Genomic DNA, 22,665 nt, shown 5'->3' with positions numbered 1-22,665 from the left:
TCAGTTTTCTCTTTTTTCACTCACAACGATCTTCCACGCAAACTCCTCCATCACATTGCAACAGCTCGGTGTCACCCAACACTTTCGATCCATCCTTCATTTATTAATATGAGGGGAGTCCCCCATTTAATCCAGCCCTCTTTTGATCCTGCTAATTTTATGCGGTTATAAATAACGTAATGATCCGTTCTTCACTCTCACTCTTCCTTTCTCTCCCTCCAACTAAACTCCAGAGTTGAGGAGCAGAGCACAAACAAACCTGCTGGAGCCTGGTTGCCATGGATCCCCCTCCCTCTCTGAGTCTGGTCCTTCTCAGCGGGAGCGAAGACGAAGAGCAACGTCTCCCCCTCCCTCTCGGTGGTATCTCCCATGCTTCCCTTTCTGGCAACTACCCTGGGACCAACCACTCAAATCATACGGGAGGCAACAACAGCCTGGAGCGTCTCAATGGCACCCCTTCGCCCACCACGCCGAACCTTCCCCCGGCGTCGCTGCCCAAATTACCCCTGTCCATGACGCCCCAGCTGTCCACGCCAATCCCCAACGCGCTCCACCCCACTAGCACGCCGCTCTCCTCCTGCTTAGGTAGCCAACACAGCCTGAGCGGGGAGACGTCGCCTGTCTACAATGCGCTATTCTACTCCTCACATTCACCTTCCACTGAGCGAGAACGGGAGCGGGAGAGGGAGCGAGAGAGGGGATGTAAGCACAGGCAGGCCAGTCCCCTGGTGCACAGACGGGACAGTAACCCCTTTACAGAGATAGCCATGAGTTCGTGCAAGTACAGCGGTGGCGTGATGAAGCCGCTCAGCCGCCTCAGCGCCTCCCGTCGGAACCTCATCGAGTCCGACAGCGGAAGCGACACCAAAGAGGGCGGGGCGAGCGCGGGTCAGGTGACCGCGGCCTCCTCTCAGCACAGTCAACCCCAATCCCAGAACCCCCCAGAGATCATCATCTCCTCGAAAGAGGATCCGCCTTACGGACACGCTTACGAACTAGAGGCCTCGGCCAATCAAATGTCCATCTACCACCAGAACCACGCCCTCTCCGAGAGCAGGGGCATGCTGGGTGGTGCGGCGGGGGGCGGGACTAACGGAAGGAGGGGCGGTGCCGTGGGAGGGCCAGGGAGGACTGCTTCCAAAGCCTCTAAACGTAAGAATCAGAACATTGGCTACAAACTAGGCCACAGAAGGGCACTGTTCGAAAAGAGGAAGAGACTTAGTGACTATGCGCTCATATTCGGCATGTTTGGCATTGTTGTCATGGTGATTGAGACCGAGCTGTCCTGGGGTGTCTACAATAAGGTGAGGACTTTGTGTACCGGGGACTTGGGTGAATGGTCGGGCACGAGGACACTTCCTGCTGGTCCTGCTCTGTCTGTGTGAATAAGAATGAAAGTGCATGCGCTTCCCATATAATGTTCCCAAAATATCAGTGGTAAAACTTGGATGCAGCCATACATATAGTATTGCGGACTATTAAATCAAGTTACATAATGAGATTAAACCAACAAGAACAGATGTTTGACCACACAAAAACAAAATTCTGTCATAATTTATTCACCCTCGTTTTTGTCCATCCATTGAAAGTCCAAGCAACCAAAACGTACAAAATGAGATCAGAAAAGTAATTCCCATGAATCCAGCAGTTTAATCCAAGTCTTCTGATGAGACTTGATCATTTTATATGATACAAAGATTTAATTTAGACTTTTATTCATATATAAACATTTATCAATGCACATGCATTGAGCACATCAAATATGGTAAAAAAAACGGCAGCCCAACAGTGCTTGCTTGACATGTGAGAACAAACCTCATTTCAGTAGGTATCCATGCGATTGGGAATTTCACGTGATGACGAAACATTTAACAATGCAGATTTTGCATCGGCTTCATCGGTTTGACTTCTGTGTAAATGGTGCTTCATACATTTCTACACTTTTGTCAATGGACCTTTTCTTCCTCACAAAATTTAACAGAAATGTGACCGCACCGTGCCTTAGTTTCTGTTTAGTGTTGTTTTTTTCCCAACTTAAATAAACCAAGCAAATTTTTGGAAAAAGTCACTGGTTTCGAGCAGCTTGACTGTGGATTATATGATGACAGGATTTTGTTTAAAGCAAGTGATCTGCGAAAAGTGTGACTCATTTGGAGTGACCATGTTTAGATGTGCAATGTGAATGCGTGATTGTTTTGCCACAAACACCAACAATAATCCTGCGACATAATCATCAGAGATATAAATCAATGTTTTTCGGTAGTTGCATTCAAAGCCCTCTCAGTTTGAATGGGCACGAAGTGTGTGATCGAAGAAACCCATCACTGGAGCTTCTGTTATTCAGAGGGTGCAAGGCCATATCATGATTCACAAGCTAAGCTGAAAATCAACTCTCAAAACAAACATCCATGGAGAATTGGTATGGCATTTGTCACCTTTTTGGAACAGAGGACAGTAATGATGCACCTGTGTATCTGGCGTGAGCATGAATGTTTTAAATAGTTGTCTATCTTAGTGAACATACACATTGCAGTAGACATTCAAGGTTCGTAATGTTGAAAGGATCATATGTCTGTAGGCTCAGAAAGAATTTTGGACAGCTGAGATTTCTTAAATGGAGTAGAGATCAGTAATATTTGTGTGATTAAGAAATGCTTAGAAACTTTATTTAAAGGAATGTTGTTGGATCCAAAACAAGTTCCTAGAAGAACATTTTGAATCATCCCTCACAAACATACCATGGCCAGTGCTGGGTAGATTACTAGTAATAACAAATTGTAGTCGGTTACTGATTCAAAATTACTGGACAAAAATTGTTAGTATCATAATCCATGCACATTTAAGGTAATAGAATCTGACTACTTTTTGATTAGTCCTGCCTTTAGATTACTTTTGACCTAAATCATTTTATCACATTGATTTGAATGGGAAAATCATGTACCCTATTGGTATATAAATACAAAAAGAAAGAAAATATATTCCATTCTTTGTTAAGTGCATTAAATATCAGGCAGGGGGTTTGTGAGTTTAATGAAAAGCTATTAAGTAATTAAATCATTATTTTTTGTAATTAAAATAAATCAAAATAAAACACACACACACAAAAAAAAAAATATATATATATATATTTTTTATTACAAATATTTTAATAATACAAATATTTTATTTGTTCACCTGCATGTCATATGACAATTAACAAACATCAGAGAACGGTGAATTTTATTATTTAACATTAACATTATTATTGACTTGATTTTATCATTGATCTAACTTAAAATCTCAGGGGGTACTTCAATTAAATATGTTAGGTCAAAAAAAGCTGGAAAAAAAAGTTGGGGGAATGCCTGCATTGCATGACAATATGAAATAACCTAAACTTATTATTTTAATGTGTTTGAAAGACAAAAGCCTTCCAAAGACAGTAATACATTCTTAAATGACTTACTGAATGATAATTCAAATAGTAATTAATGTGCTCATCATGAGTTGTTTAGATATGCAATGTTGAGAGAACTCTTCTAAAAAGTGAAATGATTTCTGTAAATCAAATGCTGTGTGGCTCACAGTTTTCAGTGATTTCAGGTACATGACTAGTGGCTGGTCTGACCTGGAAGACCTTCTGAACTTTTCAGAAAATTTAAATGATAAAGTAGTAGTAGGGAGAATCAATGAATTATAAATAATTTACTGCCATAATTTACTTCCAACCAACAATCGAGCTACACATTTCTACTTTTAAACCCTCCACACTGTCTAGACTTACATTAAGTGTTTCACTGTGAAGACTGTAAAGAACTGAGGGATGAGTCAAAATTGTGGAAATTGAAAGCATTTTGATGATAGAGCTCAATAAACCCAATACTGAAACAGTTTAATACAGAAAGTGGTGTGGGTTGACTGTATGTGTTTAGCTTCCCTAAAACAGATTTATACATTTTGAAGGAATATTCTGTCTCTTTATTTATGCATTACAAACCTCCATTTTGCTCTGCATAAGTATTGAACCCATGGGAGACGAGAACACGCATCCACGCAGTCTGAGCTAAACATCAAGTGTTGCCTGATGATCAAAGTAGATGTAACTGCCATCACAGCCTACATAGTGTTACTCAAGACAAGAATTACAGACTAGTAACATTTTATATAAAGCCAAAGTCTCAAAATCAGTGAGGCTGAAGTTAGGTAAGTGACTGATTCTTGTGCTGTTACGTTAAAAGGATTGAATGTAACTGACACATTGTGTCAAGGCCTAATATTTTCCACTGTAGAAGCCACAGCCTCAGATTGAAGGCTGAATGTGTGTGCGGGTGAGTAAGAAATGGACACACAGAGCCGAGCTCATTGTCAACTTATTTAACTTTGGTGTCAGTTGCCTGATTTTTGTTGATGACAGGAAGCTAATATGCTAATATTAACTAATAAAAGCATTATGGAACCTTATAAGTGACCCATTCGGCACCTTATATGTACAGTAGGCTATAGGTACTCTCAATTGATTCAGTTTGATGTTAGTATGTTGGAACAGCTGGATATACTCAAAAGCTTAAAAACACATACATGATTTAGCTCACTGTATGCAGGCATACTCATCTCTCAATTTAGTCCAATAGAGTTTGATGTTAGCATGTTGCTAAGCTAAAAGCTGGGTACTCTAATAAGCTTAAAAACCCATAGCACACATAAATATTAGGTAAAATTGTACGATTTGGGACACTTTACGTAGCATTACTCAACTCTATTGACTCCAATAGAGTTTGACGTTAGCATGTTGCTAAGCTAACACCTGGATACTCCAATGAGCTCAAAAACACAGCACACATAAATATTGGGTAAAATTGTACATTTTAATGACACTGTAATGTTTTTATTGATAATTTCCATTGTTATAATCATTCTATTGCATTTTCCGGTTTTTGCTGAGCTTGCTGCAGTGCATTCTGGGATTGCATTTACCTTGAAGGCTACATGCAATGCTCCTTTGAAATTTGTCTAAAACGAGGTGTCTTAGAAGGCAGAATAACCGAGTCTTTGTGTTGCTTAAAATGCCCAGTAGGTTTTGGAACAGCTCTGTCGTCTGAAGTGTGTGTCTGTGCGCGAGTGGGTTTGTGCGAGCGTTATGAGGTGTTCTCTTGCATCTGGCACTGTTCTGAATGGATCTGTCTCAGCATGTATTCTGGAAATCCCTTGTACGTGTAGTTGTGGTCCTTGTTCTGCGCAGGTGCTTGTGATATGGCAGATATATAGGAAATTTGTTCTGTCTCAGTATCTCTCTTTTGCTGCCTGTCTTCCCTGTGGCTTTCTCTTTTGTCTATCGCTCTTTTCCACTTGCGCTTTGTTTCTCTTTTTCTCTCTGTCACACACATGGTTTCTTTTCTCATTCTTTCACTCTCTCTTGTACTCATTTTCTCTTTCCTCTCTCTGGCGATTCCTTTCCGCTTCTCTCCTGGTAATTATTCTGGGTCTGGATATTTTTCACTTTCTTTCTTGTACTCACTATCCTTAGTGCTCTTTCTCTCTCTCTCTGTTATTGTAGTGGGCGGTGAACGGGGGAGTGTTATTGGAGAGGGAGAGAAAAGCGAGTGAGTGTTAGAAGAGATGAAATGAAAGGCTGTAATAAAATCTCTTTATTTGAGATGGAAAACGGGTGAGTGAGTCAAGTTTGCACATGAATAATGGCCATGCTGATTGTATACCATTATAGCCATTATAAAACAGCACAATAAAAGCCTGTTAGTGCTGCATCGCCCCTCAGAGCAATTAAAGGGCTTTTCTCAGTGCATTACTGTTGAAGGTCCAGAGACATGCGAGATACTGATGCTCTTCCACTTCCTCCAAACTGCTTCAATTTGATTCGACTCATCTAATGGGGAATTACCTCTCCTCAAACCCCCTGTATAGTGAATGGTAACTCCCATTTGAAACAAGATTATTTGAATGGAAAATTGAGTGATGGCAGAGGGAATAAATAAGGAAAGCGACTGCTTAGATGCTGCCGAACGCTCACATCTCTGAGTGACCGGCTATATTGATTATTGATAATCACCTTTGCACACCATCAAGCGCCTATTGATGGCTTCACTGCACCGCTTGAACTGTGTGTGTGTGTGTGTGTGTGTGTGTGACAGCTGCTTTTGAAAGGATGGAAACCAGCAGGAAATTCCTGATGAGGCATCATTATGTCCAAAACATTTTCCTAACCTCTTAACGCTCTCGTCTCTTTTCAAATGGCAGTTGTGTGTGCACATTGAATCAAAGAAGCTGAAGAAGGCTGTCTATGCTTGAGCATATACAAATTTAGATTTCACTAGTTTGGGATGTGAAGTGTATGCTGATCTGGATGGGAGTATATGAGTATATTATGGCTGTCGATTTAATGCATTGATTTAGTGCATTACTCATATGCAATTAAAAAGAAAGAAATGAATCACAACTCCTAAACCATACATTGATTCCCTAAATAAGGAATTTAAAGTCAGGATGGAACGGAATTTGCGACTAGTCTCTTTTTCCTTTTCGTCTCGCATATCTGAGTAAAACGGCTTCCTGAACGAAAAAAAATGTAGGGCGGGACTTGATTTTGTCCATCAGAAATTGATTGTGGTTTGCTATTTCTATGATCTCATGTAAGTGGCAGGTTGCCCCGCCCTCACGCCAAAAACATCATCAGAGAAGAGAAGAAATGTCGTTGCAAGAGGGAGAAGTTGTTTTGATTAAAGAACATTATGAGGGCACATGAATTAAAAAAAATAATAATAATGATGTGCACTGCACGGATAAATAATTTATAATAACCTGCAATATTCCATTAAAAATAAGAGTTGTCAGTATTGATTTTACACAGACTTTAACTACCATCGGACATTCCTTATATTCAGTGAAATGAGATAAAACACAACTGACTTCTAAAGTCGCTGTTTGCCACAATTATGTAATGTCTTTCACTTATCTTTGTTTGGGGGCTTTTCTCTGAAAATAGTGATATGCAATTAATTGCAATTAGTTTAATGAATTAATCCTCAAATCGTGTATATAGTAAAATATCATTTATAGTAAATATCATTTATACAACTTTGTGAAGGTATTGATGTTACATGCAAATGTTGTTGATGTGTTTAGGTGTTTGTATGTGTGAAGATGTGTGTGTTCCTTGCACGCTCAGCTGTGGTTCCTCTGGAGATGTCTGGTCCATTCACACTCCGTACACATCCTTCCTTCCTTCCTTAAATAGACAGGTAAAAGGAACAGGAGAGAGCGAGAGCTGATAAGAACAGCACGAAAGAGTGCAGTGTGAAATAGGAGCCATTGCGTGTTACTAGCATTGTTGTATTTCATGTAAATATTTGCTCTTTCATATAGACTTTTTATTTGCCGTCTACATTAACTAGTTCCTTATATTACATGCAAAATAATTGAATTGTTGTCCTAAAACACAGCTGATATATGCGGTACAGTGGGGTCCAAAAGTCTGAGCTCACAAACGAAAATGCTTCTGCTTAGCATTTTTCGGACTTCTTTTTCATTAGATATTATAATATTAGCATAAACATGAGTTTAAGATTGTCTTAGCCTTTGGTTTTCCTCTTTTGTTTTAATGACAGCAGCACTCAAATCTGCACAAACCTGATGAAATCATCTGACTGTCTGTAGAAAGTAGCCATATCATCAATGACACAAAATTTATTTGACTAGAAATAGTGCAGAATCTACAATATTTTAGGGCATAGCATTTTACATTTTAAAATATTCTGGAACTCTGTTTATTTCCAGGTTTAAGTCCTATTTTGAGGCATTTTGAGTTTTCAATGTGGTCAGATTGGTTAGTATTTGGGTCCCGTTGGATAACATAAAAGGTCATTATAGGTCTTGATGAAACTGTTCAATAGCATGTAGAGTTGCACGAGGCCGTATTCATTAAATCCATCCATCTCCAGCCTCACATGTTTGCTCGACCCTGAACAGCCCTAAACACCTGGAAAAAGCTCCTGTCAAATCAATACTTAATTTTCACACCCTCCTCACTCTGTCATGCGTCCCTTTGGAACATCTTAGCTTGGACTTGTTTATTAGATGCAAGGAAGCATGCAAAATCCCTTGGTTGATCAACCTGTTGCCAATGCACAAGGTGGTGGGGCACTGTGTGTGTGTATAGAGGACCAAGTTTAAAAAAAAAAATCAACTGTGATAAAAAAAGAAATGTTTCTTGAGCACCAAATCAGCATATTAGAATGATTTCTGAAGGATCATGTGACACTGAAAACTGGAGTAATGATGCTGAAAAGTGTTCTGTGGGGATTAGATTTTGGTGAAGAGGGGATAGAAAATGTATTTTGCTCATTATTAAAACAATACGAGTCAATGGAAAGTCCCCACTATTTTAGAAAAAACGAACCTGTGTTTATGTGTAATCCATCTCTAAGACATATATAAGGGGTGATCCAGTGGGTTGCCCGACCCTAATCTCACTCCTGCCACACTAACGCTTTTACAGCCCTCTCACGGGAGCAATAATCATCAGTACAAAAAAGAAAAAAAAAGAGAGTGAGGGGAAAAAGGAATGGAAACATGAGAAGAGATGGACAGCCCGTGGAAGGGTCAGTGAAAGAGCGAGGGGGCAATAGTGCACTGAATTAAAAGGACCTTCAAATGGCCATTAATGCTGTAAGCTTAATGTATGTGCCTGTATGACTGCGTGCATGTTGGTGAGGCTGTGTGTGTGTGTTTCCATTTTTTCCTTGGCTTCTGAGTATGTAATTGGGTTTTCAGGGGTGTAATGGTGTATGTCAGTGTGTAATCAAGTGTGTGTGTGCCACTCGGTGGGTTATTGGGCTTTTCTGTGTGTGTGTGTTTTTCATTCAGTGAGATACATTACTGTTTTTGTAACATTTGGTTTTGGTGGTGGTGTGTGCTTTTGTAGCATTTTTGTTTTGTGGTTTAAAATAACAGTTTGGTCGGTAACCCTAAGGAATATGGCAAGCCAGTTTAACATTAATTCATTTGCTGGATATGATTTATAGATATCTAGAATTTTCAAGTAACAAGTAGCTTGTTGTTACATAAGGCTCCTTTACACAGCATAGTTAAGGTTGCTCTGTGCCTGCTCACCGTGTAAAGACATAATACTGCATAAAAGCCAGACCAATTTATGCCTGCTCTGACCCACCTCAGCCCCTAGTATCAAGTATACAGTTGAAATTGCTGTGTTGCATTTGTCTGCAGCATTTGTGTAAAGACACCTAAATGGCAATTCAGAAGTGCTTCTGTGCCACATTTGCAGTGCAAATTTAGCAATAAGCTACTTATTTTTCATGTGCATATTAAAAATCGTAAGTTCAATTTAGATTGTAAACTGCAATTTGTTTGACAGTTTCACTGAGAAGAAACAGATTCAAAAGAGTTATCTATTCCTTAATTATATATTGTTTGTTTTGATTCTCACCATCCAACAGAGAATACATGCCTTTATTGCTGATATTATGGTAACGTTTACTCAACGCTGCCTGCAATGTAATCAATAATAGCTTCACTACATGAAAAGCTGCATGATTTAAAATGTAGCAATGCTACAATCAGCCAAACTAGCTATGCTACTTTTACCGTACCTTTAGCTAGGTTGAACTATGCTAGGCACACAATTTTCATAGCTCTCTTCTGTATGTCAACAGCTGTCATTTGTGCCTTAGGATTTTTTTTTTTTTTTTTTTTTTGAGAAAACAGATACAAAAAATTATAAATAAAAACTCCAAGTAATCTGGGCTGGGTTTCCCGAAACCTTCTTAACGCTACGTCGTTCTTTAGTTACACCTTAAGCTGTACCTTATCGTTAATACGTGTTTCCCGAAACGTTCTTAGTTAAGTATACCTTCTGTAAGTCATACGTTCGGAAGGTTGGTCTGGACCACTCTTAGCTTTACCTTATCACTGTTGCAGGTCTATATGAATATAATTCTGAAGTTTTAATACACCCAGACAGTGTTCAATTAGGCTAATTCAAGTGTTTTAATGCAAAGAATAAAATTATCATTACACTGATTGTTGTTAAAATTTTAATTATATTATTATATATATTATATTATTAATTTAATAAAAGAGCGCTTTTAAAGGCCAGTGAAAACATAGGCTACTGTCAGTTAAGTCCTATTCGGACGCTAATATTGTTTATCATGGGCTCGTACGGTATTTTAAACATTTACAGGGGTAAGTCGGTGATTTTAGTGCCGTCCGAATCCATAATATCAGTGTTTTTTCTTACCCAACCCGCGTAAAAATCCCTGGCCAAATTAGTACCTAAAGTTTTTTGACAAACAGGTCGTAGTCTGAATCCAAATCTCTGAGTTTATAAGAAGAGATTCAAAATTCACTGTTTAAATCCTTTTTGATCACTGCCGAGCACCGTATGTAAGATGTACACTTTTATTACTGAAATGCTGGAAAGTATTTACAAGAACAATATTTCATCGCAGCTCCACCTCAGCGAACAAAAATGGGAAAGAGAAGTACGTAAACATTTGAAATGGTTATCATGGCAGCAATATATGATACAATTTTAAAATATGTAGGTTTGGCTATTATAGTTTGGATTTTTCCAAACCCTCAATGAGTCCTAATAAATGCAATTTCAACTATTTCTAAAGTGCTTCTTTTATAAAGAACACCGCTTTCTCACATAATGCAGTGAAACAGCCCCTGCACGAGAGAATAATTGATTCTCGAGCCATCGATATCAACCAATTCAGCACCATCTCCACGGACAGCACCGGCTCACGTCGCACGTAAGAAGGTATATCTTAAGCAGCTTCCTAAGGTATGGTTCGGGGAACACGCCTAGAAATGGTATACCTTTAGTTAAGTTATACCTTAAGAGTCTTCGTAGCGCACTAAGAAACAACGTTATCGGGAAACTCAGCCCTGAGCTTTGAATGAGCAACTTCTGAGCAATAAAGTTCCTCTTGTAAAGGTGGCAGATCAGATTCTCATATTACCAGCCGTGGTTGGCTGTGTGTGTGTGTGTGTTGGTGATGTATCTATTGGCTTATGTGTGCGTGTTTATAAAGCTTGATTGTGGTTTATTTGCTGTGTTTTTCTGTATGGGGTGAGTGTAGGTCTCAGGGTGAATGATAAAGTGTGGCGTGTGTGCGATTGGTTTGGCCAGAGGGTTCAGATCATTAGACTGCTTGACTTAGACAAAGTGCTCCGAATGAAGGGTCATACACACATAACACTGCACATACAGTGACATTAATCATCTGCAAATCTGTGTTTGTCCAGGAAAAAGCCCCTTTAAGGGACGGTCCAAACGGCGACCATCTTGGTACCAGCTATTTTCTATGTCAGAAGAAGTACATTTTCTTTCTGCTTGAAAGACAGAAAGACCAAAATCTCCATAAATCTCCATCTCAATAGCACATTTTAAATCAACTATGATATCTGATACTGATGGTGTCACAAATCATGCTAAAATGGCTGGTCTAGCTGCGCATAAACAAATAGGCTAAAGATTATTTATGGGTCATTATAAATACTTTGCTTTAAAAGTACCAAGTAGTCACACACAAAAAAAGATGCATCGATAATCGTTTTAGCATCGCATCGCAGCCCTCTGAATCGTAATCGAATCGAAACGTGAGGTGCCTAGAGATTCCCACCCCTAATCAGAATGGACAATTCTTTATTTTTATTTGTTCTATCCGGTTATTAATGATTTATCCATGCACATTAAAAAAAATTAACCTGACCTCATAATCATTAATGAAAATAACTTCCCCTCCCTTTTGCAATGACTTCTCTGATGATGTGTTTACTGATGCGAGGACGGGACAACCCGTCACTCTCAGGAGATCAGGAGCAACGTTCCAACAATCCAATTAATGTTCAAAAAGTCCCGCGCTACATTTTTTGTTGTTCAAGAAGCCTTGGATATAACTTACTGTAGGGAAAAAAAGACTAGTGCAACTTCCATTTCATCCCACTTTAAGCATTATGAGTCTTGTTTGTGTTTCAGGATCTGAAAAAAATGTCTCGTTGTGTGTGTGTGTGTGTACTGCAGGTCGTATGTGGCTTGTATTTGAGATTTTTCAAGTGAGTCACTTCATCCAACACCAGTGGTAAATGAAGAAATCGAAACAAGAGGAAGTAATTGCATTAGAATCACAGATGACGGTTTGCATTTGTGGCGGTATGTTCAACTGCGAGCGTGTGCGACGTGTGTTTGCGCGCGAATGTGTTTGTGTAACTGCGTGACAGACAGAAGGCTCGAAGATGACTGTATTCAGACGTCAGAGCCGTTTTGTTCGGCGTTTATAAAAGGACCAGAGAGAAGTAAAGAGAGGATGCTGTATAGATGGAGGAGAAATGAAAAGAAGAAGAGCAGGAGTTATATTTTGAGCGTGTGAGAGAATGCTGATGGAGTTAATGGAGCTCAGAAAGCCTATTAGCTCTGCATGGTGTCCATCATGACCTGGATCAATAACTGCCAATCTAGCCATGAGTATGTTCGTCATACTCACTGTTCACACGCTAGTATATAACATGAGGTCTGATAGTCATGTCACAGACACTGAGGACTCACTTAGGAGGATGGTAAGAAAACAAAAAACGCAGGCAGAGCGAGAAGAGAGGGTTGGGGAAAGTGAGAAGAAAGTAAAATTCTGACCTCCATAAAGGCCTCTAGTGAAGATCTCTCTCAATTTTGTGATGTCTGACATGACATGTTTTAATTTCATTTTAGAAATTTCCTTTATTAGTCAATATGTTGGAGCAGTGCTATGGGGGATAGTGCGTTTCTCATTACATATAATGACCTGGGTCTCTCTCCCTTGGCTTTCCTGTTAAATATCCACTGTACTATCTACTAAATCTAATCTAATCTTATATATTTTTGTCACGTTCCAGTTGCAATAAATGTGAGAAAGGATCTAATCGCAGCAGTGTGTGCAGCAGTGCAGAACACTACGAAACAAAACAACCGCTATACACACAACGAGAACTGACAATGAACAGAACGAAACCCAGAGCTTAAATACACAGACAAACCTATCAACGAAATGAACAACAGGTGCAAATGAGAATGAAACAATGAGAAACCAACTAACAGAAACACAGGAAACTGAACTAAACGTGATGAACTAAATGTAAAACGAACACAGATGATCCCTTTCTATTATATTATATTATATTAAAATTATAATATATTTAACATAAATAATAAAGGCAAAAGTATTTGTTTATTATAATAATATAGAATAGAATATGGTGTAATACATTATAATTATCAATTAGTTTTGCCTTTATTATTTGTTAAAAATATAATTATATTATATCATATTTTATATTAAATTGCATTGTATAAATAATTATATTTGAATCCGTTTTACTTCATTTTTAATTGAATTGGCATATCATTTTAGTGGACAAAAATGACAAAAATGTGTCAAACTATAACAATTAAAAAATTAAACATATATATTTGTTTACATGTTTACATGCTGTTTATTAGCTACTTTTTTAGAAGGTAGTGTTGTGAATTGTTGCTTCATGCCTGTGATTTTTTTTTATAGAAATTGAACACTGCATTGTACAGTATGTTGTACATTTTTTGGGCAAAAGCTTATTCACAATGTGAGTTATACATTTTGCCTGGCGTGTAACTTTAGTTCAAGTTCAAGTTAATGTGCATTTGCATTATTGTCTGTGCATATTTGTACGTTTTGTGTGCGCGTAATGAGTTTCCAGACAGTCATGGCTTTACCATATCCAACATCTACTCGGATAAATCACGTTGAGCATATAGGGCCAATCAATCTTTCCACCTATTAGAGAAAATCATCTTTAGGACTTGTCTGAAAGCCTGACAGAGAATGAAAAGCAACAGTTGTATCGATAAGCTGTTAGCCCCTGGATGGGTACAGTGTGCATGTGCTCCAGTTAGGAGCCCTGAGTATTTATATATGTGTGTGTGGGTGTGTGTCAGTGTGAGAGTGAGAGACTGAGGAGCCGTTGGTCCCCCAGACACCACTGTCTGTCTGTCCTTGTAGAATAATGCTTCCAGTACGGAGCCTTAAATTAGACCCACAGGTGGCCAATCTAATAATGTGTGTGGTTCAGCTGGACAGCATCGAGGCTCAGGCTGGAAGTGCTTAAGAACTTTAAAAGCTTTTCAGTCAAGAGAGAGTTTAAGCAAGTTGTGTGTGTGTGTGTGTGTTAATTAAATCAAATTTGTGCAGCAGGCAGTAGTGTATAGTATATAGGTGTCAAGGTGAGATCCCTGCAATAACACACAGTCAGACAAACATTTGAGTAACTATGACATTCTCTCTCTCTCTCTCTCTCTCTCTCTCTCTGTGTGTGTGTGTGTGTATGTGTGTGGTTTGAAGTGATGTGCATGTAATCCATAGATTATGAAAAGATACTAAAAATGTCTTGGCAGACTATATGGCACAGATGCACATGCTGCGATTGTGCTGTAAATTTTTTATTTAAAGAGATAGTTGACCTAAAAATGACAATTATTTCATCATTTACTCACCCTCGTGTCTTATTTGTCATTATTTGTCTTCCATGGGACACAAAAGGTGAATTTTTAATCAATATCATATATTTTCCCCTGATTTAATGATAGTGAATGAGGACTGGGGCTGTCAAGCTTCAACGAGGTTGGAAAATGCCTATGGAGAAATCATAAAAGTGGTTTATACATCTAATGAGGTGAAAGGTTTGGTGTTAGTAAGAATTTTTTGTTTTTGAAAGAAGTGTCTAATGCTTAACAAGGCTGCTTTCGATTTGATCAAAAATACAGTAAAACTACAAAAAATGCAGTAAATACAATTTTCATTTTTATTTCAATATATTGTAATTTATTCCTGTGATGGCAAAGCTGAATTGCTCCAGTCTTCAGTGTCACATGATCCTTCAGAAATCATTCTAATATGCTGATTTTGGAGTCAAGAAACATTTCTTATATTTATCAATGTTGAAAACAGTTGTGTTTTAACAGTCTTAATATTTTTTGAAATAGAAAACTTTTGTAACATTATAAATGCCTTTACTGCCACCTTTGATCAATTTAATGCATCCTTGCTGAATAAAAGTATTCCTTGCTTTAAAAAATAATCTTGCTGAACCCAAACCACTGAACAGTCGGGTATATTCCAAATCTTCTGGTGCCATATGATAGATTTGCATGAGAAACGGATTGAAATTCCAGTTGTTATTCATGAGGAATGTAACATCTGACAGACTTTGATTTGATGTCATTCAGGGAATTTTATCACATGATTAAAAATTTCCGTCTGTTCATCACACAGATCTACCGTACGACTTCAGAAGATATGGAATGTAGTGCACGAGTCATTTGAACCACTTTTAAAATACTTCTAGTACTTCTGCATCCTTCTGAAGCTTGAAAAATCCATTCCCCATTCATTGAAATTGCATCATGTCAAGTCAGTCACATAAGTTTATAATAAAATAATGCCAGACATTTCATTTTTTGCTTAACTAGCTCTTTAATTTTCTCTGTGATCCCTTCCCCCCCAAATACACAGGGTTTGCACCTGTAAGTGAATATTTCTCTGTGAAATAAAAATGGTGTGTTTACTAATAACATTATGTGTATGTGTTTTACAGAGCTCAATGTATTCTCTGGCGTTGAAGTGTCTTATCAGCCTTTCCACCGTCATCCTTCTTGGACTAATCATCGCTTACCATGCTCGAGAGGTGCAGGTAAACACACAAATGATGTTCTCACATTAGTGTCTATTGTTGAGGTGTGGACACATTCACCATTGTTCTACGAATTTCCGTGGGCGAAATCTTGTTATTTCAATAGGAATTCATGCGATCTGGAATTTCGTGGGGGGGGCTTAAAGGGATAGTTCACTTTGAAATTAAATTTTGTTATGTTTTAGCTTACGTCAAGGGCATCCAAGATGTTGGTGTCTTTGTTTCCGCAGTAGTTTCAATTTTGATATTTTTAGGTCAAACCGTTCTTGTCTGTCAGTCATATAATGCAGGTCTATGGTCACCACCTCAAAGAGCAAGCACAGAGAAGTCCAAATGAAACAATTCCCCATCGTAAGTACATATTGATGGCCTAAGACACGAAACGAGCGGTTTATGTGAGAAAACGAACAGTATTTATATTGTTTTTACCTCTTGTACACAACCACGTCCAAGCAGACTAAGCCAGAACGCGTGCACACGTCACACACCAGGAAGCGCGCACGCCCTCAGATCACTTGGACGTGGTTGTGTACAAGAGGTAAAAACGATATAAATACTGTTCGTTTTCTCACATAAACCGCTCGTTTCGTGTCTTAGGCCATCAATATGTACTTACGATGGGGAATTGTTTAATTTGGACTTCTCTGTGCTTGCTCTTTGAGGTGGTGACCATAGACCTGCATTATATGACTGACAGACAAGAACGGTTTGACCTAAAAATATCAAAATTGAAACTACTGCGGAAACAAAGACACCAACATCTTGGATGCCCTTGAGGTAAGCTAAAACATACCAAAATTTAATTTCAAAGTGAACTATCCCTTTAAGATTTCCCAATGCAGATCTCACAACAGGTTCAAGTTGGATGAATTTGCTGCGTTGACCAACAGAAATCTTTTGGTTTGAAAGTGACTTTTGTACTTCGTATGGAAGCTTGTTTCCATCACAGAATAAAACATTTTAAAAGATAATTGTGACTCAAAGTAAATTGAGTTTTTCTCAATTTATTTCGCGGCTTTATTTCGCGGGGGGGGGGGGGGGGGATTTCTCTTCCAGACCACTGTGCTCTCCCATCCCAAATGTGATATTTGACCAAACTATTATAACTTTCCAGTGTGTTTCACTCTGTTTAACAGCCACAATATGCAGCTACATTATAAAACGAATAGTTAATTGATAATTAAAATATTTGCTTCGAGCAGTGGTGAATCATGGCACATGGGCATTCGAGGGCAGCAGCGTTCTCTGGGACGGCACAGGGACGCTGTGTGCAGAGACCGCTCTCAGTCCCACGGCCCATGTTAGGGGCAATTTTATGGGATTGCGCCCACTCCCTGTTCTGCTTGTCCCCATAATTGAAAATGAGCAGTGATGTAGCAGGAAACATTTTCCAAGGGGTGTCCTGTGCTTTACTTTGCCTGTCTCACTATCTGTCTGCACCATATATAGGAATAAGATAAGCTGTCTGCCCGTGAAAAAAGTCTCGTTATCTGCTGGAGGCCAAAAATGAGGGATGAATGATAATAGTGGTGTACAGCTACAGGTCAAGTTAATCAAATCACAAAACTTTAACTACCGCTCAAAAGTTTTAGGGTCAGTAAGTTTTTTTTTTTTTTTTTTTTTTAGAGAAATTAATCTTTTATTCAGCATGGATGCATTAAACTAATCAAAAGTGACAGTAGGGACTTACTTTTTTAGAAAAGATTTCCATTTTAGTTAACTGCTGTTCGGTTGAACTTTCCATTCATCATAACATTTCCGCTAAATATTAAGGCGAGAGACACTACAGGCAATTTTTTTCATGCATCTGTCAATTTTGAGATTTTGGGCTTTTTGGCTTTTCATAAAGTGTTTTTTTTTTCATACTACTGTAAAGAAAACATAAAAAATAAAATTGTAACTGTATCTTTCAGAGCACTTATCTATTTGCGTCTGTAGATTTAAATTACAGTATCTTTAAAGGTTTTCTCAAAATGAGTTTTTCCTCCTATTGAGCCAGAAATCTCCACTTCAGTAGCACTTACATACACCAAACTTTATAGTTTTATTCTTATCTACATTCTGAAGGTTTTTACAAAGGGGTTTGTTCATATAAAATTTTCCTGATTTTATACAACATTTTATTCCTAAAAATAATGGCGAAAATGTATTTATTTCTGTCTGTTGACAGTATTTTCTGATTTATGGAGTGATAAAAAGAGATTTTAATTTAATCAGTTGTGCCGTTTAAGGCAAGACACCCCAGGTGAATAGGGTAAAAAAAAAATCTTGTTTAATTTTTTTGATATATTAGAGTCAAAGGTTTTTACTTTTGCATATTTAAACAAAATGGCAGAAAACTTGTAATACAATTTTTTTGTGTGCAATTATTTATGTAATCAATCAACTGTGGAAGTATGGCGATATTTATTAGTTATTTTTGTACCCTATTCGCCTGGGGTGTCTTGCCTTAAGCAGCACAACTGTTTTTAACATTGATAATAATAAGAAATGTTTCTTGAGCAGCAAATCAGCATTATAATTATTTCTGAAGGACCATGTGACACTGAAGACTGGAGTAATGATGCTGAAAATCCAGCTTTTCCATTACAGGAATACATTACATTTTAAGATATATTAAAATATATATTTTTTTAATGCATTTAAAATTTTTAAATGTGCCTTTATTTATATATATATATATATATATATATATATATATATATATATATATATATATATATATATATATATATATAGTACATATCTTTTTCTTATTATTTTCAAGTTGATTTTCAGCAAGACACAAAGATGTAAACATTGTTTATTTGGAACATTTAGTATGTTTTTAGGATTATGCATATGCACGTCTGACAAAGCTGATTTATCATCTGTCCTTCCCTCCATTTTAGCAGCATTACATTTAATAAGGTTAAAGTGACAAACATGTGACCCCTTTGAAAATTACAAATGTCTCTTTAAGTAATTCATCATTATGAATGATTCAAAATGAATCGAACTTGTAATAATCACTTTCCTTTTCAGTTGATGTCACAAATTTTCAATCAATTCCCAATCAATGTGGTCTAATCCTACCCTTCTTTTTCGTTGAATATCCTTTTTCACCTTTAAATACTACTCATTATAGAAGAAAAATAGGCTGTGAATGCTGAATGTTGACTTTAAGCTAACAGTTTGTTGATTTTTTGGGACTAGCACAAGTGTGTGTTTCTTTACATAGGGAAATCTGTTCATACATTTATCCAACAGAATATCATTACAAGCTCACACATGCAAACATGTTCTCCCTTGTTTTCACTTTATCGCTGTGTATTCCACCCACTTCGTAATTTCCCTCATCACTCTTTTGCCATCTAACACTCTCGCCTCTATCAAATTATGCCCGTTCCTCTCTCTCTCTCTCTCTCTCTGTTCAAATCAATTCATTGTGTGTTTTCTCTCACACCGTGTTATGTTTTCCTCTCCTTCCCTTCATCCCCCTGCTTCTCGTCGGTTTTCCTCTCTCTCTCTCTCTCCCGCATGTTTAGTTGCTCGGTCTCTCTCTCTCTCTCTGGTTGTATTTTTACCTTCATTCAACCTTCCCTTGCCCCCTCTGTCTGTGAGTCTGTGAATTATTCGTCTGCTTCAGGCTCTTTTAAGCTGCTGTTGAACACATACACATATATACAGCTCCGGCACTCGTTTTGCTCTCCGTTTCAGGCCAATGTGTGTGTGGTTGTGTAAGGGTGCAGACGGTGTTTCATTCATTTCGTTGGATTGAGAAGTTTCTCATGTACGTTCGGCGTTATGCAAGTGTTTTCATGGTGATGAGACTCTCTCTCCTGTGTGTGAGTCAGACTTCAGCAGCTCTTTCCTTGACAGAGACTGTGTGTGTATGTATGTGTGTGTTTTTGTGTATCGACACAGTTTAAGGGAGATAAAAACATGATGTGAGTAGGTGTTGATTAAGGATGTTTTTGAGGAGAGAGACAGAGAGGAATACGACTGTTTATTCTTCATCCCTACATTCCCAAATTTACAAAGGTAGCAATATTGATTCATTATTATTTGGCACCTTAAAAAAATTAATTATGTGATCATGTTCCAAACCTATTTGTCTTTCTTCTGTGGAACACAAAACAAAATATTTTTGAAGAATGTTTCAGCCCATACAATGAAAGTCAGTGGACTACACAATTGGACCCCACTGACTTTCACTGTATGGACAAAAACAAACAAACAAAAAAACATATTTTTTTTCCACAGAAGAAATTCATAAAGATTTTGAGATGGGGGTGGTTAAATGATGACATATTTCTTTCTTTTTGCATGAACTATCCTTTTAGTCCTAGTCCTGTGAATCTCTCAATGTATCCCATTTTTAGGGTGTTCACACTTGGCATGTTTAGTTCGATTAAAACGAACCCTCGTGCAATTGCTCTGTTAGTGCGGTTCATTTTAATAAGTGTGAACGCTGCCGAGAACGCTGAAAAGATGTGTCTTGGTTCGCTTTGAATGTAATGTGAATGCAACACATACTAAAGACATGTAAACAAACCAAAAAAAGGAAGATGAAACCCTAAAAAGGACAGAATGCTCACGCATACCTGTTTTTTCCATTGTCGTGATGTTACCCATCACAGTTCGGTACAGGCATCAGAACCGCGTCTCGCAGCAGATCTTCATTTGAGTGTGTGATGGAGGGATTCCTGCTGTTTTGACTCCTCCACACATTTTATAAGCTCTTCACGAGTTCTCAGCTGGTCAAAATACTATCACATGTACGCTACGCACATACAAGAGTGCATTGAGCCCAGAACACAGCATTGTTTTTAATGTTTGGTAAGTTTTATCTCAAAATAGGCAATACTTCATAAAAGCAGACCAATCAGGTTGTGAACGTATCCCTATGCCTTTAGGTTCGGTGATAAAAATGCCAATCTGAACCCTAACATTTAGACCAGGACTAAATGTTTGATTGTTTGTTTTGGTCCGGACCAAACGAACCAAGCGAACCGAACTTCAAGTTAACACACCCTTATTTTCAGTTCAGTCAAAATCCACTTTGCCGTTATGGTTGAAAGCACCTCTTAAGGTAGCGTTTGAACTCAAGTGTACGTGTTAATGTGAGTGCATCTCTTCAAACAGGCTTCATCCTTGGCAAAAGTTTGTGAACTGCTTGGCTCACCTAGAACCACATTAAAATAATTCATGGCTGTGCAGCTTCAGCTAAGACCTATTAAAGAGTTTGGTGAATCACCAGTATTACATGAAGCCAATTTTATAATTTAGCTTCAAGGTTGGGCTGATTCTAGAAACGTTTTGCTTGAGTGGTTTTTATGATGAGCTTTTGGAAGCTGTTTGGCCCTTGGAGACTTAACACACTGCGCATTTGAGTTCATGTATTTGGTTGGTGACAACATGAGACACTGTAAAAGACTATATACAAGTATAAATCATTGATGTGGAATTTCACAGGGATTTGCTGGAATAAAACATTGGTTAGCCATTGGAAATTTACCATGGAAATCAAATTTGTCCATGGTAAATTTCCAATGAAATTTACAGGAATTTACAGTTATTTGTTGCTACAACATATTTAAATATATTTTGGCAGAAACTAAAGTTTGTCCTATTATATAACATGCTCTACATCTTTGCTTAGCTACAGTATATTAAGACTGAGGCCAGTTGCCACACTATTTATTCAGTTAATAGTACTCATAGCAGGCTTATTTTTTAAGTTAGATTCCCATATACATTATTGTATTATAGAGTCTACTAAAGGTAGGGTAGGCGATTTTTTTTATAAACACTTTTTATTATACTGGTTGAAACTTTATTCACATCCTGATAGCAATCAGTAATAGAAATGGAAGTCTCAGGACCAAAAAATGTTCATCGAATCATCCGAATTCAATGATACAATGTCCTACCTGCCTGTCAACATATGTATTTGCATACCTCCGCGCACCCTGCTCTCACAGACATCACCCGTCTTCAGAGCGTTCCTTAAGGCTGTGCAGAGTTGTAGACAGACGTCAGTCACCGAGCACCAAAAACAAACGGCAGCCGCCTTTTACAGTTCCTCCTGAACCAAAACAACGCGCTTATGCTGTGTTTACGCCATGTCGTAACCGTAATTACGAGATGGCAACCCGTGGCGTTTTACCCGGAGCTGTTCACGTCCTCAGACTCAGAATTGTGCGTTTCTATGTCAACTATCAACACCGAAATGAATCTGCAGCAGTCAGGGAGGTACAAGTAAGAGCTCTGTCTACATTCATTATTATTGTAATTTTACGTGGTTTGAGACATGAGGTCATTTAACGCCGTCTCTCATCTCGTGACACCTTGCAGACTCTGCTGTGTGCGTTCATGTGTTTTGAATGATGCGTGGCTTGGATCAGGAAGCATGGATCTCATGCTTTCAAAGCTAACTTGCTATTGCTAGTCGCTCCGATATTGCCTACCATACCTTTAACACTAGAACTACCAAGGCAGTCATTTGACAACTTTGTTGAAATAAAACCCATGTAACTATAGGACCCTGACTTTTCCTAAATGTGTCTATATTTTATTCTATCATCGTTATTTTATTAAAATTACAAGACACAAAAGAGTTTTGAGTATTTCTACCTTGAATGGCCATAACAGTCATTTGCATACGACCGTATGACCGTATGCATACAGTTTTCATTGTAATTTTACAGCATGATATTTTTGCTCACTAAAACAAATATTGGTTACTAAATCAGTTTGATTTCTCGCAGTTTATTATATTTTCTAATTCTTTTCCCGTGACGGTCAGAATGACTGTTTTGGCCAGTTTGGGGCATATGCGTTTCATATGTGCCCATAAAGGTTTTACCTATGCATTGAAATGCATATTGGCGATGTTTTTGTTAGTTATTGTATTCTAATATCCAAGGATGAATACATTTGTTTTCATTTTACAAAGAAAATAAT

At 38.0% G+C, this 22,665-nt stretch overlaps 1 protein-coding gene across 1 annotated transcript in view; it reads left to right on the top strand.

The window, feature by feature from the left end:
* kcnn3 (potassium intermediate/small conductance calcium-activated channel, subfamily N, member 3) overlaps positions 1-22,665 on the top strand; it is a 63,647-nt gene that overhangs the window by 937 nt on the left and 40,045 nt on the right. The window contains exons 2-3 of the mRNA XM_084089487.1: positions 234-1,304; positions 15,622-15,717. Coding sequence (XP_083945613.1) covers positions 279-1,304; positions 15,622-15,717 — 1,122 coding nt within the window. The 5' untranslated portion in view covers positions 234-278. The remainder of the gene's footprint in view (positions 1-233; positions 1,305-15,621; positions 15,718-22,665) is intronic.

Source organism: Abramis brama, assembly GCF_963993115.1.
Source record: "Abramis brama genome assembly, chromosome: 17".
Taxonomy (NCBI): Eukaryota; Metazoa; Chordata; class Actinopteri; order Cypriniformes; family Leuciscidae; genus Abramis; species Abramis brama.
The sequence above is the reverse complement of the archived record's forward strand: the minus strand, read 5'-3'. Positions and strand labels throughout refer to the sequence as shown.